Source organism: Passer domesticus, chromosome 12 (assembly GCF_036417665.1).
Source record: "Passer domesticus isolate bPasDom1 chromosome 12, bPasDom1.hap1, whole genome shotgun sequence".
Lineage (NCBI taxonomy): Eukaryota > Metazoa > Chordata > Aves > Passeriformes > Passeridae > Passer > Passer domesticus.
Genome location: NC_087485.1, coordinates 19,094,203 through 19,111,921, shown reverse-complemented (window position 1 = coordinate 19,111,921; position 17,719 = coordinate 19,094,203). Strand labels below are relative to the sequence as shown.

The window sequence follows — 17,719 nt, the reverse complement described above, 5'->3', positions numbered from 1 at the left end:
GAGCCCCTGGGTTGATAGACAGGGACCTTCACTTATCACATTCCATCTTGGGCTTCAGGCATCTCACTGCTCAGGAGCTGGGCTGTGTGAGGATCAGACCCATGAGCTGTCTACACACGGGAGTTTTGAACTCCCTGTATATGAAGGCTATGAACAATAGAGCACACAGTTTGTCACATGGAGCCTTGGCGTGGGAGTGGGTGTGTGCCATCCCTGTCTCCCACCACTGACCCCATGGAACATGTGGATTCCAGTGCAATACAGCTCCAGCTGTCTGAGGCTGCCCAAGCCCAGGAGCCCAGGACACACATCCAGCAGCCAGGGAGGACGTGGTGATGGCAATGGCTGCTTCAGCTCCTGTGTTCCAGCCCTTCTACATTAATGTTGTGGATGAGGAAGACTACATGGGTTTCCTTGATACAGATCATGCAGACAAGCTACTGAAGGAGTATCAGCAGAGAGAGTGTGTTGATTTGGAACAGATGATGTCAGAGAGGTGAGAACAGGTCTGCGTTTCACGGTGAAACAGAAGGAATTGTGTGGTTTCCTGGATGCTGACTGAGAATCTAAATGGGACTCTGACTAAAGCTGAATGGTGTTTTCTGGAAGCTCCTTTAGGAACCATTGGGGTGCTGTGCAGCAAGAGCAGAGCAGTGCACCCAGTGCTGCCAAACCTGGAGTTACTCAAAGGTGGTTGCAGCTCTGCTGTCTCTGAGTGACTGAGCAGTGGCCATGGGCTCCAGGTGGTGCAATGCATGGTCAGTCCCTGAAACAAGATCTGTGCCAAATGGCATGACTTTATATCATGACACTCCACACTTTTTTCTTTACAGGGCTAAAGCTTTTCTTACGTTTTAGTTGCTTTTTCAGGAGTTTAACTTTTTTGGGATTTTGGCTAGAGAGCTGGCTGATGGAAAGACACCTGAAGCTTTGGTAAAAGTTGCCTGAAAAACAGTGTTGAGTGTGGTTACTGAACATATTTTCTTCAACAAATATTTAACTTAGGTGGTCACGGTGAGGACTTTCAGCCTCTTGTGCCTGGATTGAGAACAGCATTGAATTTGGTCACACCTAAAGCTGCTGTCAACTGCAGAATCTGCACAGAAGACTTTTCAGCAGTGGGGTCCTGTTGATTTTTGTTGACCTTTACAAAATAGTAGAACGTTAAATAGGATTGATTCAAAATTGAAAAAGACAACATCATGATTTTAAAAAAGCACAAAAATGTTTGAGAAGTTATTAGAGGAAAGGGGTTTTGATGGAATATAGCAGATATCTGGTGGATTTGAGTCCAATGTGATAGGTGAAAACACTGTTAGTAATTGTAAGAGACCAGAAACCAAAGAACAAGAAGCAAAATGTTCACTTGCAACATCTAACAGGGATTTTCTCTTAACACGTATATCTTTCTTCAGTGTATTTCGTATCATTTAATGTGAGTTTAGAGTCCTCATTGCTTTCTCAGCAGCTCAGACTCACAGCATGCTCCATCTGCCAGTGCACAGTGAGCACTGCCGTGCCCTCAGCCTCAGGAGCTGCACCCCAGCCCAGCCTGGCAGGGCGTGCAGGGCACTGGGGCACAGCTCAGGAGCCACCACAAACCCAGCACAGGCTGCAGACACAGCCAGCACTGCTTGGGTCACCTGCAGTGCAGGGCCTGCCACCAGTTTGCTCTGGGAGCAGCCGGGTTAAAGCTGGCTGGCGTTTATCTCCAGGGGCTGTAAATCACACCTGTGCACACACGTGGGGGAAGATCTGGAGTAAAGTGCACAGGGAGCATTTGGAGTAAAGTGCACAAGCCCAGCCACAGCACTCAGCATTGACTCAGGAGCACAAGAGATGTGCTAAGCTCATTTAAGCACTGTGGGTCTTGTAAGCCACTGAGCTGTCAAGAGAGGTGTGAGCAGGAATGGATGTGGAGGAATGGAGCACTCTCCTGTGCAGACAGGCTGAGAGAGCTGGGCTGTTCAGCCTGGACAGGAGAAGGCTCTGGGGAGACCTCAGAGCCCCTTGCAGTAGCCCAAGGCAGCCTACAAGAAAAATGGAGAGGGGCATTTGCCAAGGGCAGGTAGCAACAGGACAAGGGGGAAGGGCTTCAAACCAACTAAGGCAGGTTTAAATCAGAGGGACAGAAGAAATTCCCCTCTCTGAGGGTGCTGAGGCTCTGGCACGAGCTGCCCAGAGCAGCTGTGGCTGCCCCATCCCTGGCAGGGCCCAAGGCCAGCTTGGACACGAAGGTGTCCCTGCCCATGGCAGAGGTGGCATGAGTAGAGCTGGGTGGTTTCTTCCAACCCAAACCACTCTGTCATCGTATCAGCTGATTCTTTGAAATGCTGCTTCTGACAACTGAGAATTCACATGACCTGAAATTGCAAAACTGCCTGTCTGGGGCAAGAGCTGGGGCAAGACTCTTCCTGAGTCAGGAGAAGAAAAATAAAGAAGAAGGCAGAGCCTAATACCTGCACAAAACCAACACAACCTCCCAGGTAATGTGAGCAGAAAATCTCTACTCAGCTAATCTGTTCTCTCCTTTTCATGTCATCCTTCAATGATAGATGTGAAATGTATTGAAATCAATCCTCTGGATTTTGCACATGTGTAAGATATGGAGTTACCACCCTTTCATATTGCTCCCACTTGACAAAAGCTGTCATTCACCTCTTTCTTCTTGTCACTGCATTGCAACACTATTCCAAACATCCCTGAACACACCGAACTGAGTGACAGGTGTCTCCTGCACCCTGCAGGAAAAGCTGGGATTTTTCCAGTATTGGTGCTTTTGTCCTAAAGATGCTTTTCTGAGCATAAAAATGGCTCAAGTTTACTTCAGCAAAAGCAGACTTTGCCGGGCGGTAGGTTTGGTCTCGGCTCGATCGTGTCCCCAGCGCAGACGCTCACAGACACGCAGCAGATGCAGCCAGCAGAGCCGCGGTGCCTCGCAGCTCTGTGCCGGGGCTGAGCAGAGGCTGCCCCGGGGCCGCAGCCGGACACCGCTGCCGGCAGGGCCGGGCTGTTCCCAAAGCACCGGAGCCCGCTGTGCCCGGCAGGCTGGCAATGCCGCTGGGAAGGAGCAGCGGGGAGGCAGCGGGACCCCGTGGGGCAGGAGGGCTCCCCGAGCCCGGCCCGAGCCCGGCAGCCCCGTCCTGGCTCGCAGCCCGAGCGCTCCCTCGCCTCAGCCGCGGCTGCCTTGCGTAAGGGCCCGGGCCGAGCCCATAAAGGCCCGGCCCGCGGGCCCGGTGCCAGCGGCACCATGGCAGCTGCGAGGGACACGGCGCTGCTGGCCTCGATCCTCTTCCTCGGGGGCACGGCGCTGCTGGCCGCAGGTAACACCGGGGCTGCTGCCCTCGGCGCCCGGAGGGGACAGGGCAGCTGCAGCGGCCTGCGGGGCTCAAAGCCTGGGCAGGGATGGGCTCAAACCTTGGGCTGAGCCGGGCTCAAACCCTGGGCAGGGATGGGCTCAAACCTTGGGCTGAGCCGGGCTCAAACCCTGGGCTGACCTGGGCTCAAACCCTAGGCAGGGATGGGCACAAACCTTGGGAAGAGATGGGCACACAAATTAAGCAGCAGTAGCAAAATTTCGTTTCAGTTCTGGATCTCCTTTCAGTCATATGTCTAACCTGCTTTGCAAATAGCAAAATCGTATCCCTGTCCTAAAATCTTGCCTGCTGATGCCAAGAAGCCACAGTAAAATATCTGTAATTTGATTGCTGAATTTTCACTGAAATCCTAAAATGAGTCACGCCTAAATGTTAACAGTATTTGCTTGTGCCAGACTATTTTTAGGTGTGTTAGATGCTTTTTCTTTTGGCTGTACATACTCTCAAGGGTCTGGCATATATTTTCTCTGTTGATTGTCGTTTCCTAATGCAAGCTATCTATTGGGTTTTTATCTAACAACCCAGGGCAAAAAAAAGATTAGGATCTCTACGCAACCACTAATGTGTGTGTGGTAAGACAACACATATTATATACCTGAAGGAGATGGCCATACAGACCAATCAAAATGCAGACTGAAGTAATGTCAGCTGTAACGATTTATTAAAGGCACAATAAAAGTGTGTTAGAATAAGTAAGGAAATCTAAAATTTAAATAAGGAAACTCTAGTAATCAAATTAGTAAAATAAAAGAATAAAATAAAAAGCCCAATCAGAAGAGTGTACTGTTAAATCTGATGAGAGATTGTTGAAGTTTTACGTAAAAAAACTGCATGTTTAAGTGAGCAAAAGGTGCATATTTAAGGAGCATATCTAGCAATTACTTACAAGCAGAGCAATGATGTGATTCTGTGATTCTGCTGCTGTCCCACAGAACAACCAGAAGCGGAGACCAAATACGGGAGAGTGCGAGGGTACCAGTTCAGAGTGGACACAGCAGAGAGGACTGTGAATGTCTTTTTGGCACTGCCTTTTGCTAAGCCTCCCCTTGGATCACTGAGGTTTTCTGAGCCCCAGCCCCCGGAGCCATGGCAAGGTGTCAGAGATGCCACTTCCTACCCACCAATGTAAGGCAATGATCAAACCCGGAACCTTTCCCCATGTCCAGCTCTGCACTTCCATGACACTGCTGTGCACACTGGGCCATCCATGAAGGCAAATGCCTTGGTGCCCCCTCATTGCACCTGCAGCTGTTCCAGTGCATGCATTTCTAAAGACACTCTGTGAGCTGCTCTCTTTCCCAAAAGCTGCTGCTTCCCAGGCAGCAGTGATGAACTGAGATGGAGCAGCACTGACAGACAATGCTCTGGCTCAGGAGCACTTGCCCATCACTCACCAATCACTAGAAACCTTTGGAGCAGAGACAGAGAGCAGCTGAGGAAATGTTGGAATGCAACACGAGGGCAAAATGCTGAATCAAGTGCTTAAAAGGGCACATAAGAAATGCACAACAAATCTGACCTACCTTGTAAATGTCTCACTCCCATTGTCCTACTGCCCCTGTTTAGTGTCTCAGGGCTGAAATCTACCTTTGCAATGTAAAAAGCTGTTGGGGATGTAAAATGATTCATTTCTATTTTCATATGTATTTCACATACCAATCTAGAACGGAGCTGGAGATCAGTTCCTGCTTGGCAAATTGTTGTGGAAGTACCAAAAAGGCTTCTCTTCACAGCTTTCAGGTTTTAGTGATTTCTCTCTTGCTTCTTTCTTTTTCATTCATTCAGGTGTCTACAGGACCAAGTACAAGGACAGTTAATTTCAAATATGGTTACCAACAGAAAAGAGAAAGTTCCTCTGCAAGTGTCTGAGGATTGCTTGTACCTAAATGTGTACACACCTGTTTCTGCAGGAAAACAGGAGAAGCTGCCTGTAAGCAAAACCCTTATAACACCTTGAGCAAAATTATCTAACAGCAAACCTTCAACCTCTGCCATGAGCAGAAAGGCAGGGGCACTTTTGTAGTGATGCTCAACTTACATGCTTTGTCCCAGCAAATATTAGCTGAAATTGAAAGGAGACACAAAATCCTATTTTACAAGTAAAAATGTACTGGCATGTTTGAATTGTATGTATTGGCAGTGCTTGAATTAATCTAAATGATCTGTCCAAAGTCACAGGGCACTGACACAGTGCAGGCATTTAACAAACTCAGTGCCATTGTGCAGCCCTGCAGGCCTTAGATTTTAACAATTTTTACAATTAGTGAAATCTAATGTGAAGGAAAATCAGCACAAAATATTAGATGCTTGATTATCTTTAGTTTTTATCACCGGGGGCTCTTACCTGTGCTGGGCTGATTCTCTTTTTCTCTTTTCAGGTCTTGGTATGGATTCATGGAGGTGCATTAGTTGTTGGAGCAGGTTCATCATATGATGGCTCAGCATTAGCAGCCTTGGACAACGTGGTGGTTGTAGCAATTCAGTACAGACTGGGTATTGCTGGGTATTTTAGGTAAGTTGGTTGATCTCAGTGTGTCCAAAGTGATTTCCAAAAGGATGTGTGCAAAGCCTTTGTAAAGAGACGTGCAGAAGACTTGCTTATGCAAAGAAACATTTCTGAACTGCACCTACAAGCACTGGGGACAATTTGCAGTCCCAAGGCAGCCTCCAGATCTGTTCTTGTGGGGCTGCTGCTCCAATCTCAGGGCTTCCAGAGCCATCCATTTGTCAGTCGTGTAGGGAACTGCTGTGTAGAGAATGGCAGATGATTTCTTAGAGCACAGATTGTATCTTCCTCTGCCTCTCTGCTTGCATTGAGCATTTGAACACCTCTGTTCTCTCCCTGCAGCACTGGTGATGAGCATGCCCGAGGTAACTGGGGATATTTAGACCAAGTGGCAGCTCTTCGGTGGATTCAGGAAAATATCCTGCATTTTGGAGGAGATCCAGCATCTGTCACCATCTTTGGAGAATCTGCAGGAGGAATCAGTGTTTCTGCTCTTGTAAGTTCACAGTAATATTGAACTGTAATTACTTAGTGGAAATAACCCCTCCATCCATTTTCAGTATCTGCATGGGAAGCCAGCGAGAGAAAAGGGATGGTGTTACAGTGACACATCACCTGGGTGTTTGACACAATAACAATGCAAAATAACCCAGATTTTGGATGATAAAAATGTGTCATTTTCATACTCAAACATTGTAGTTAAGTAACAGAATGTTATTACTCAACTGCTGTATTAAACTCTGGTTGTTGTGGGTTAAAAAAAAAAAAAAGGAAAACGCTCAAAGTCCAATCTCATAAGAAAAGTCCTTTAGCAGGAGTTGTGGACTCTTGCTCATTTCCTGTTTGCTTTGACAACCACTTGTGCCAATTGATTGAGGTGAATAGTCCTGGTAGCTGAGGCAGCCCTGCAGTTTGTGACCCTGTGACTGTGTAAAATCTTTACTCCAACACGGAGCACATTGGCTGTGACACTCTCCTTCTCCAGTCCCTCCCCCTTTGGCACAGGTCACACCGCCCAGCCAGGCTCCATTGCACTTGGCACACACATCCCTGTTTCCTCTGGCCAAAAGCTCTTTGCTGCCCTCCTGCAGCAGAGCCAGAGTGCCTCGGGCACATCCCATCTGTGCCTGCCCTGCAGTGTGGTGCTGGCAGGCGCTGGAAGCAAAGTGCAGGGGGAGGGCAAAGGCCCTGAACTCCCCATCCCTGCCAGTGCTGCCCAAGCACTTTGCTCAGCTGGACTTTGGCCAGAGCCTGCACAAGGACACTCTTACCACGTGGGCTTTCAAAATGCTCCAAATGGCCACTGCTGATCCTGAAACCCAAAACCCCTGGGGAGAACACAGTGCTTGTCATGCTTCTCCTTGCTTTTTCACAGGTCTTATCTCCCCTGGCCAAGGGCTTGTTCCACAAGGCCATTTCAGAGAGTGGCACTGCAGCCCTGGGCTTGTTCACTGACCAGCCTAAGGAGGATGCACAAGTGGGTATTGGTGGTAATTTTAATTCCTTTTGCCTGACAGTTCTGCATATCTTAAACTGTTCAATCCAAAATATTGAAACATGGTTTCCTTCTTGGGAAACAAAACAGACCATCATTAAACACAGTAATTCTGTGTGCAAATAGTACATGTTTAATCATGTGTTGCTTTTCAAACACCCAAATATCCACAAAGAGTGCAGAATGAAATGGAAAGGAATATGGTAACATGTAGTGTCTTCAAAAAACCTCAACTTACACTTGTTGGCTGGAAAACGGCACCAGACTCTGAATACTCTTCTCTTCCCCTCCTGTTTGATGCTGGTAGTGTGCAAATAAACAGGTCTTTTTTCAGTTTTTTTAATTTGAGAACTACAGGCTTCCACCCCTTTCTTTTCTCTTCAACTGCAAGGAGCAATTTCCAGAACCTGGAAGCTGGGACATAAGAGAGACAGCTCTCTCTAATGACAGCTCTTGCTCCAGCCCAAAAGATGTCCCCAAGACTGGTAGAATGTGCTCTCTGTTACCCTGCAGATGGTTGTTTATTCTCTAACTCCTGTATGTCACCCAGCCTTCTCAGCCCAGTATGTTATTTACCAGAATTGTCTTAGAATATTTCTGTATCAAAACATCTTGCAGGCAGAGGTTTTCCCTTCTGCCCAGCCCGTGGTGTGAAGGATTGTGAGGGCTTCCAGTGCCCTGCCTCTGGAGCTGGGACAAGCCAGGCTCCAGGAACCTTTGTGCAGGAGCTTTGGCTGCTCCTGCTGGACTCAGTGTCTCGCAGAGCCAGACAGAGGAAATGTGGCCAAAACTGTTTGTTCTCACTGCTTGCAGAAAATTGCTGCTGTCTCTGGCTGTGAAAAATCCAGTTCAGCTGCAATGGTTGAATGCCTGAGAGGAAAAACAGAAGAAGAACTGCTACAGATAACACTGAAAATGGTAGGTGAAATGATAGTTCTTGCATTTAAATGACATCTCAGACCTTTTCATCCCAGAGAATACTCTTTGTGGGATGTAATAGCAGGAGAACCTGAAGTGCATGTAAAATCTTTCTTGATTTTTCAGGACATGACAGCACTGCTGATCTGCAATGAGAGCTCACCTGACAAGTGCAAACAGGTTCCTGCCCTTCCATTCTGCATGCACTTGGAGATACCTGTGCTTTGCTGTCATGCTCTACCAGGGCAAGGAAAAGAAAATGGCACAGATGATTCTGGAGGACCTGAAATCAAATAATACATTATGTCCTACTTAAAAGTTCTTATCACAATGCTTATGTGCCTTTGAAACTTCAATACAGAAATTGTTTTTTGCACCACTGTTCCACACATCCATAGCCATATTGAACTAAGAAAATATGTACATTCAACATAATGAATTCTACTTCACAAATATTAGAAATATCTTCACAGTTTTCAGCCTAGTGCTGAAAATCAGTAAGAAAAAAAAAATTTAAGATGGCTTGGACACCATTACGTTTTGTATTTTCATTTGGCTTCACGTTGGAACTGCAGTTAAAATCTGAACATCTTTTAGAAGCAAATAGAATGTTTTAATGAAGCTTCCTTTTTTCCCTTTTTGTTCAGGATTACTTTTTCATCAGTGCATGTGTAGATGGTGCCTTTTTTCCAAAGAGTCCCATGGAATTACTATCTGAAAAATCAATCAATGAGGTCCCATACATCATAGGAGTAAATAACTGTGAATTTGGATGGGTAATTCCTATGGTAAGAGAATTATAATGCTGTAATTTATACATTATTTTGTAAATAGAGGCTGTGTTAGTAAGTATTAATCTCTGTATCACACAGGCAATGAAATATCCTCCTTTTGTGGATGGTCTGGATAAAGATGTTGCACGTCAGATTTTACAGAGCAACTTAGCAGTATTCATCAAGGTAAGAGACCCGTTTCAGAATAACCCAGTGCTGCTGCTTTGCTGGTCGGGCTGTTTTTACCCCTGGAGGAACACATTTCTCAGGAAAATGCCATTGTGCTGCACAGCTCCCTCAAGTGGGGCAGGAACGGGCACAGAGGTGCTGCATTCCTGTTACCTCTAGTGACTGGAAACACTCTCTGCATTTCCAGCCTAAATGCCCCTCTTCTTCAAAAGGAGTTCTGTGGGAATCCAGGAGTGATGCAGGTACCTAAACAAGGTCTCCTGGGACATTTCAGATACCCCCAGCTTATGCAAGACATGCAGAATACCAGCAGGTCTGGGGGAAGACCCAGGGGACACAACCTCCTGGAGCAGTAGCTGGGCACTGGAAGGGAAAGCCCGAGAGATGTGGGGTGCACTGACACCCTCATTCAGATTCTCGAGGTTTTGCTTCCCTGTAATTTACAAATCTCTTGGCTTTGTGATGCCTTTGTGCTCTCCTGAAACTCCTGCATAGAAAAGTACAGATTAAGAGGTAAGAATTAAGGACCCTAGAAGCAGGGCCAGTACTTGCCAGGACCTTCAATGACACAAACATCCACCATGACCTTGGAAATGCAGAGCCCAGGCTTGTTCTGCACGGCTGAAATTATGGTCATCTACAACAATCAATGGATTTTATGAAATCCAGCAGGATTTCTGTGCTGTTATGAAGGTGTGTCCACAGAAGAGAGAACAATCAGCATCACTGACTCCTGTTTATCTGAAGGTGGTTGATCCTTTGACCTTGCATCCCTCTCTTCCTGAGATCACCTGTATGCATAGCTGTGTAACTCCAATCTGAGCTCCCAGGCACACTCTGACACAGCTGGGGGTTTTCTCTGAAAGCTGTTGTTTGGGGATTAGCCAGGGATGTGCAGAGGCCACACTCACCCACTGCTGTTACTCCCTCTGATATTCATCATCACTATAATGGCTTTCATTGCTGTTGCAGGGCCTCACGTCTGAAGTTGTTGACAGAGTGTACAAGGAGTACATGGGGGATGCAGAAAGCCCTGCCCAGGTCCGAGATGGCCTCCTGGATGCAATGGGAGATGTCTACTTTGTCATCTCAGCTGTGGAGGTGGCCAGACACCACAGAGGTAACCCAGCAGCTTCAGAGCAGCTGTAGAATTCAATCTGGGGGTGCCGGGGACAGTGTGCAGCACTTCTCACTATCCAGAGAACTGGTAGTGGTTTCATTTAAGTAAAAAGGTTTTTCATGAAAGTTTATCATCTTTGAAGCAGTATTTTCAGCTCTCAAACCAGCACTTTTCTGTATCCTCTAGATGCTGGCAACCCAGTCTACTTTTATGAGTTCCAACATCGACCGAGTTCAGCGGAAGGTTTGGTACCAGAGTTTGTCAAAGCAGATCATGGAGCTGAGATTGCCTTTGTCTTTGGAAAGCCATTCTTAGCTGGTGATGTACCCATAGTTACTCCATATTCCTTTTAGAACTTTATTATTACTCATATCAATTACTACAGGCCCTTAGAATGGAATTTCTCTCTTATAAGCATTAAAAACCTTATACATACAATAAGCCTACCTTATATATCATAAGCATTACTATGAGCATAAACATCCTCTGTCCTCAGTAGCAGATCCTTTCCATTACATCATTCTGTCCTGGAAACACCTCCAAGAGCTCAGGGCAACCAGGAGAAGTGTTGCAATGGATATAGATCATACTCATTTTTTATTTTCTAATGTGGCCCTTTCATCTCTCCCTTTGCAGGAGGTGCTACAAAAGAAGAAAATGAACTCAGCAGAACTGTTATGAGATACTGGACCAACTTTGCTAAAAATGGGTGAGAATCACTATGCTGATTACAGCTCAAGTTCAGTCTGTGCTGCCCACAACATACTTGCCTGCCTCAAGCAGTACTTATATGGTGGTTCCTAGAAATTTGGCACAATTTAAGGTAAATATTGAAGCAATTTCTTCTGCTAATGGTCTTTTAAAAGAACCTGCAGACATGAGGAAGAAAAAAATCTAAGAGCAGTTACTCCATCTGCAAAGGAGTTTTAGATCTAAAGTTAATGGCAACTTTTACACTTTTGCTGTTCCACTGATGAGCCTTTTCCAAAACTACTGCCAATTTATTCAGGTAGCAGAATCACATCATCTGGGCTCACCTGCTGGCTTTCTGAAATGCTCTGAACCTGAGCAGCCAGAGAGCAATGGATTGGCAAGTGGAGAGCTAACTTTTCCTCCTATTATTTCCAGAAATCCCAACGGAGAGGGCTTGGTCCATTGGCCTCAGTATGACCTGGAGGAAAAATACCTGGGAATAGACCTGGAGCAAAAGGCAGCAGAGAAACTGAAAGAACACAGAATGGAGTTTTGGGCACAGCTCATGAAACAAAGTCAGACTGGAAGGAGAAAACACACAGATTTATAAGACCCATGAAGGGTACAGTTTGCTTTAAAACCCAAAGGAAAATCAAAGAAAATTAGTTTGTCAGCATAGAGAGTAATAATCACCTTCTAACTCACTGTTGTGTAATCTGCTGTGCTAATCACACTGGAGGGAGAGAAACAAGGGGCATTTGGAATGTTTGCCAGACTGAAAATCACTATTTAATGAAGCTAGCAGAAAACCCCCACAATCTTTCCAGGTCCAGACAGACCATGGTTCCTACTCAGTGCATATCAAAAATGAATACTGAGGTGGGAATGGGCAAATGAACTGAAATTGATAGGAAATGATCAATACAGAATATACCCTAAGTGTGAGACTATTTTATATGCTTATGCCCTTCTTCTTGCAGAAGAGTATGGTCAGTTGTCCCTCCTAGAGACTCTTTCTGCTTTCTTTAACTGGAAATAGCTTGTAGGCAGCAGAGAGGAGCATCCCTGACACTACACCTGTGAGGTGGGCTTGACCTCTCACAAAAGAGGACAGAAAATCTCTACCTGTTTTATTGCTTTGTTATTGTTATAAAGAAATGTTGCTTTGATTTTTTGGAACTACCTTTTATTTCACTTAATTGATGGAGTCCAATTGCTAGGTCAAGTCACACATGAGGAGTCAGAAACGTGCCCAGATACTTCCTTCCACTTAAATGGTTTCAGGTATGAATCTTTCAGGTTTCTGTGCGGGACCTGAGGCTTAAGGCTCTTTCACAAACTCTTCTGGGCTGTGACTGTGTGTCCTTCCACCCTTCCTGGCAGATGCAAAGGGGGAAGCAAAGGCTGGAGGTGCTCCACAGCTCCCCATATCAATCATGTCCAAGCATCCCCTGACACTGCCCCCACCTCAGATGAACTCCCAGATAGGGGAGAGAGCGAGAGGCAGACCACTGGTATAACCCAGTGGTTTCAGAGTGATCAGGAGGATGATTCCCCAGTTTAAAAATAATTCCCATTTTAATTTTTAAACAAAAAAAGGGGGAGATGTTGTGGTGCTCTTTTTGTTTGAAGTTGGTTTGATCCATCACCCCCACTGTTTGTAATGGTTCAGCCTGGAATGCCCCTTCTTCCCTGGTCTGCCCCTCCCCAGCATAAGAGTTATGTCAATCTTTTGTCTCCTCCCCTGTTACCCCGGTTACCCCTTGTCAATCCCTCCCCGAGCTCCTGTCCATCACTCACTGGCCTCTCCTTTCCTTCCAGAAAATTCTTCCTTTGCCAGTAGGTGATTGGGTCAGGAACAAGGGTCCCTCCTCTCTTCCACCCCTATTCGTCCAACAAGTATCTGTTACAAGTTTGTCCCCTCCTAGGTTTTCCCTGATTGGTTACTGTGTTATCCTCCCTCAAGTGTTCCACCCCCTGTATATGCTGTGTTCCCGCCTTCCTCTGTGTCTCTTCCCGGCTGACTTCCTCGGAGACAAATAAAGCCTCTGGACTGTGTCCCCGAGAAGAGTCCCTCTTTTCTTCATTTCTACTTCGTCTACCTGCTGGTCGCCGCTGCCTCCTGCCGAGGCGGTTCCCGGATGCCCCTGGCGCATCTGGGAAGTGCCCCCCCCGCTGTCAGCTGCTGTGCCACAGCTCAGCCGGTGCGGTCTCCTCCCCTGTCTGGGGGAGTAGAGAGAAATTTAGGACAGCAGCACGGCAAATACTGAGGTGGGAATGGGCAAATGAACTGAAATCGATAGGAAATTATCAATACAGAATATACCCTAAGTGTGAGACTATTTTATATGCTTCTGCCCTTCTTCTTGCAGAAGAGTATGGTCAGTTGTCCTTCCTAGAGACTCTTTCTGCTTTCTTTAACTGGAAATAGCTTGTAGGCAGCAGAGAGGAGCATCCCTGACACTACACCTGTTAGGTGGGCTTGACCTCTCACAAAAGAGGACAGAAAATCTCTACCTGTTTTATTGCTTTGTTATTGTTATAAAGAAATGTTGCTTTGATTTTTTGGAACTACCTTTTATTTCACTTAATTGACGGAGTCCAATTGCGAGGTCAAGTCACACATGAGGAGTCAGAAACGTGCCCAGATACTTCCTTCCACTTAAATGGTTTCAGGTATGAATCTTTCAGGTTTCTGTGCGGGACCTGAGGCTTAAGGCTCTTTCACAAACTCTTCTGGGCTGTGACTGTGTGTCCTTCCACCCTTCCTGGCAGATGCAAAGGGGGAAGCAAAGGCTGGAGGTGCTTCTGCACGTTGTTGGCCCAGCACCACCAGAGCAGATCTGCTGACATGCAGAGTGTGACCCCCAGCCTCCCACAGCTGGGTCTGGGGTCAGGGCACAGGGAGGGAAGTGCCTTTTTTGCCAAGTTACACGGCAAGCAGGATACCAAGGAACAATGGGGGAAGCCAGGAAGCCAGGAGAGCTCTCCTCATGACCACAAACCAACAGCCCTACTCCAAGCACCCCTTCAGCTGGTGCCCAGCTCCCACATCCCACAGCACCCAGGGGGCTCTCACAGGGACAGCCCAAGCTCCTGCTGCAGGTGTTGACCCTTTGGAGGAGTCTTCTTCTTCCTCCTCACCTCTGGGAGCACTTGCTTTTGTACACCTGTGGATCTCAAGCAGTGTCCTCTGCACTACCTGGCCACCCCCTTTGGTGCATTTTCCATACCTCCTGAAGAACACCACTTGTGGCAATTAGTAACAGCTAATTGCAGCAACCATACTGCTAGTTCTGTCACACATATCTTATCCCTTCTCTTGTTTTGGTCTGACCCAGCCTTTATGTCCATTAGTGGTGTGTTTGTTGAATCAATGTGTCTGTCCCTGTACGTTCACACAAACCATTATCCTGACAAGACAGAAGAAATCCTGTGTCTTTGGCAATGCAAAGCCATGAGTAGAACTCCTGGGTGGAAGGGAGGTCTCTTATTAGGCACACATGATAACAAATCCTTTCTGACTGTGTGAGAGGAAGTGCTCTGTCCATCTCTGCATTTTGAAGCCCAAATATTAAGACTGGTACACTGTCAAACAGCTGAGAAAGGAATAACACCATGGCCACAGTGAATGGGCTACATTTAAACAGCAGATACTTCCATTATGTTCCAAACCTCATTTTATTTCATAGCTTGAGTATTCATGGCCACTTGGTCCAGATTCCCAGCTACAAATATAGTTGAAGAAATTGTTAGCAGTATATTTACTGATACTATTCAGCAAGAACTGCTGCTGTTCTGTTTTTCATATTCTGTCAATAAAAGCCTTAATCTTTTTTGAAGTTTTTTTATTTTCCATAATTACTATAATTGCCTTTCCAAGGTAGTCAGCTATGTTTGTTCTGAGCCAGTCCTGCTTCTCAGATCATCTTGGTGCTAAGTGTGAAATATGCATATTTTTATTAAGATAGGATGTTCTTTGCTGTTTGATCTTTATAACTTGCAAACCTGATCAACAAGGAGGGAGATTTAATCTGTGAAACAGAGAGTCCAACTAGCTCTTAGTGATGTCCAGGTGTTAGAAACACAAATTCCTGGTCAGCAGAATTGCCTTGTTAAGGTTTGGGGCTGGACATGTTCCAATGATCTCAGCCCTGCGGGAGGTGAACAGAGCTGCACGTGCCTCCCTTGAGCTGCTTGGCCTAAAGGAAGCTGTGAGCAGCAAGGTGGAGTGTGCATGCCAGCTCCAGCAGCTCTGTGGCATTGGAGCCCCTGGGTTGATAGACAGGGACCTTCACTTATCACATTCCATCTTGGGCTTCAGGCATCTCACTGCTCAGGAGCTGGGCTGTGTGAGGATCTGACCCATGAGCTGTCTATAACAGGAGTTTTGAACTCCCTGTATATGAAGGCTATGAACAATAGAGCACACAGTTTGTCACATGGAGCCTTGGCGTGGGAGTGGGTGTGTGCCATCCCTGTCTCCCACCACTGACCCCATGGAACATGTGGATTCCAGTGCAATACAGCTCCAGCTGTCTGAGCCTGCCAACGCCCAGGAGCCCAGGACACACATCCTGCAGCCAGGGAGGACACGGATGGCCCAGGAGCCCAGGACACACATCCTGCAGCCAGGGAGGACACGGTGATGACAATGTATTGGTGTTTGCCAATATTACAGATGGGACTGCCTTGGTCTGCCTGGCCTCGGCCGCTGACCAAGTAGCGGCACCTGAGGAGTTTTCTCCCCAGAGCCGCTATTCAGTACCTACGGTCAAGCTGGGCACGTGGAGACAAGTCTGGAGGCTGGACAGCTTGCAGGCTGGAGCTTGTTGTTGACAGGGTCACTCCTCAGGCCTCCCCTGAGCTGGAGAAACCCTTAAGGTGAGGTGAAGAAAGGAGCGGGTCCTGATGGAGAGTTTTTAATCCAGAGTTTTTATTTTGGCGGCACGGCCTCTGAATCTTGCAACAATCCCCTGAACTCTCCCACCAGAACTCTCCAACAGAACCCCCACCTCGTGCTCTGCTTGCTCTTTTACCTGGGGAGAGGGGCAGGGGAGGGGACCCAGGGACCACCAACCAGGCACAGGGGGAGGGGGTCTCAGGTGAGAGGGACACCTGGGTGGGCCAATGGCCCCCCAGAGGGTGGAGAGCATCCTTTAAACCTGCCAATTGCTCGACGTTCTCCTTGGAATTTCTGGGCTGATAGACAGTGCCCAGTAGGGGTCAAGGGTGGGGAAAAGGAGAGGTGATTGACAGCCCAACCGGGAAAGGTAATTTCAGGGAGAAACCCAGGGAACTGAGGCAAGCCCTGACATCACACCGCAACAGCAATGGCTGCTTCAGCTCCTGTGTTCCAGCCTTTCTACATTAATGTTGTGGATGAGGAAGACTACATGGGTTTCCTTGATACAGATCATGCAGACAAGCTACTGAAGGAGTATCAGCAGAGAGAGTGTGTTGATTTGGAACAGATGATGTCAGAAAGGTGAGAACAGGTCTGCGTTTCACGGTGAAACAGAAGGAATTGTGTGGTTTCCTGGATGCTGACTGAGAATCTAAATGGGACTCTGACTAAAGCTGAATGGTGTTGTCTGGAAGCTCCTTTAGGAACCATTGGGGTGCTGTGCAGCAAGAGCAGAGCAGTGCACCCAGTGCTGCCAAACCTGGAGTTACTCAAAGGTGGTTGCAGCTCTGCTGTCTCTGAGTGACTGAGCAGTGGCCATGGGCTCCAGGTGGTGCAATGCATGGTCAGTCCCTGAAACAAGATCTGTGCCAAATGGCATGACTTTATATCATGACACTCCACGCTTTTTTCTTTACAGGGCTAAAGCTTTTCTTACGTTTTAGTTGCTTTTTCAGGAGTTTAACTTTTTTGGGATTTTGGCTAGAGAGCTGGCTGATGGAAAGACACCTGAAGCTTTGGTAAAAGTTGCCTGAAAAACAGTTGTTGAGTGTGGTTACTGAACATATTTTCTTCAACAAATATTTAACTTAGGTGGTCACGGTGAGGACTTTCAGCCTCTTGTGCCTGGATTGAGAACAGCATTGAATTTGGTCACACCTAAAGCTGCTGTCAACTGCAGAATCTGCACAGAAGACTTTTCAGCAGTGGGGTCCTGTTGATTTTTGTTGACCTTTACAAAACCGTAGAACATTAACTAGGCTTGATTCAAAATTGAAAAAGACAACATCATGATTTTAAAAAAGCACAAAAATGTTTGAGAAGTTATTAGAGGAAAGGGGTTTTGATGGAATATAGCAGATATCTGGTGGATTTGAGTCCAATGTGATAGGTGAAAACACTGTTAGTAATTGTAAGAGACCAGAAACCAAAGAACAAGAAGCAAAATGTTCACTTGCAACATCTAACAGGGATTTTCTCTTAACACGTATATCTTTCTTCAGTGTATTTCGTATCATTTAATGTGAGTTTAGAGTCCTCATTGCTTTCTCAGCAGCTCAGACTCACAGCATGCTCCATCTGCCAGTGCACAGTGAGCACTGCCGTGCCCTCAGCCTCAGGAGCTGCACCCCAGCCCAGCCTGGCAGGGCGTGCAGGGCACTGGGGCACAGCTCAGGAGCCACCACAAACCCAGCACAGGCTGCAGACACAGCCAGCACTGCTTGGGTCACCTGCAGTGCAGG

General features: G+C 46.9%; 1 protein-coding gene and 1 long non-coding RNA gene across 3 annotated transcripts; one reads left to right on the top strand and one right to left on the bottom strand.

Annotated features, from left to right (window-relative positions):
- Positions 1-3,120: 3,120 nt before the first annotated feature.
- On the top strand, positions 3,121-13,139 carry LOC135279513 (fatty acyl-CoA hydrolase precursor, medium chain-like). The gene is made up of 14 exons (XM_064386959.1): positions 3,121-3,323; positions 4,310-4,502; positions 5,163-5,307; positions 5,756-5,889; positions 6,226-6,379; positions 7,259-7,360; positions 8,192-8,296; positions 8,423-8,476; positions 8,944-9,084; positions 9,169-9,255; positions 10,231-10,378; positions 10,565-10,696; positions 11,015-11,087; positions 11,507-13,139. Exons 1-14 carry the CDS (start codon positions 3,251-3,253, stop codon positions 11,679-11,681), a joined length of 1,716 nt encoding a protein of 571 aa, XP_064243029.1. The 5' UTR covers positions 3,121-3,250; the 3' UTR covers positions 11,682-13,139.
- LOC135279517 (uncharacterized) lies at positions 6,224-11,512 on the bottom strand. 2 transcript variants are annotated; one of them, XR_010346747.1, is made up of 4 exons: positions 10,826-11,512; positions 8,460-8,579; positions 7,617-7,792; positions 6,224-6,446 (listed from the first exon to the last, which is right to left on the bottom strand). It is a non-coding gene; the product is annotated as an uncharacterized LOC135279517 (long non-coding RNA). The 2 variants fall into 2 exon arrangements; XR_010346745.1 differs by lacking the exon at positions 6,224-6,446 and having other exon boundaries at positions 7,354-7,792.
- Positions 13,140-17,719: the final 4,580 nt, after the last annotated feature.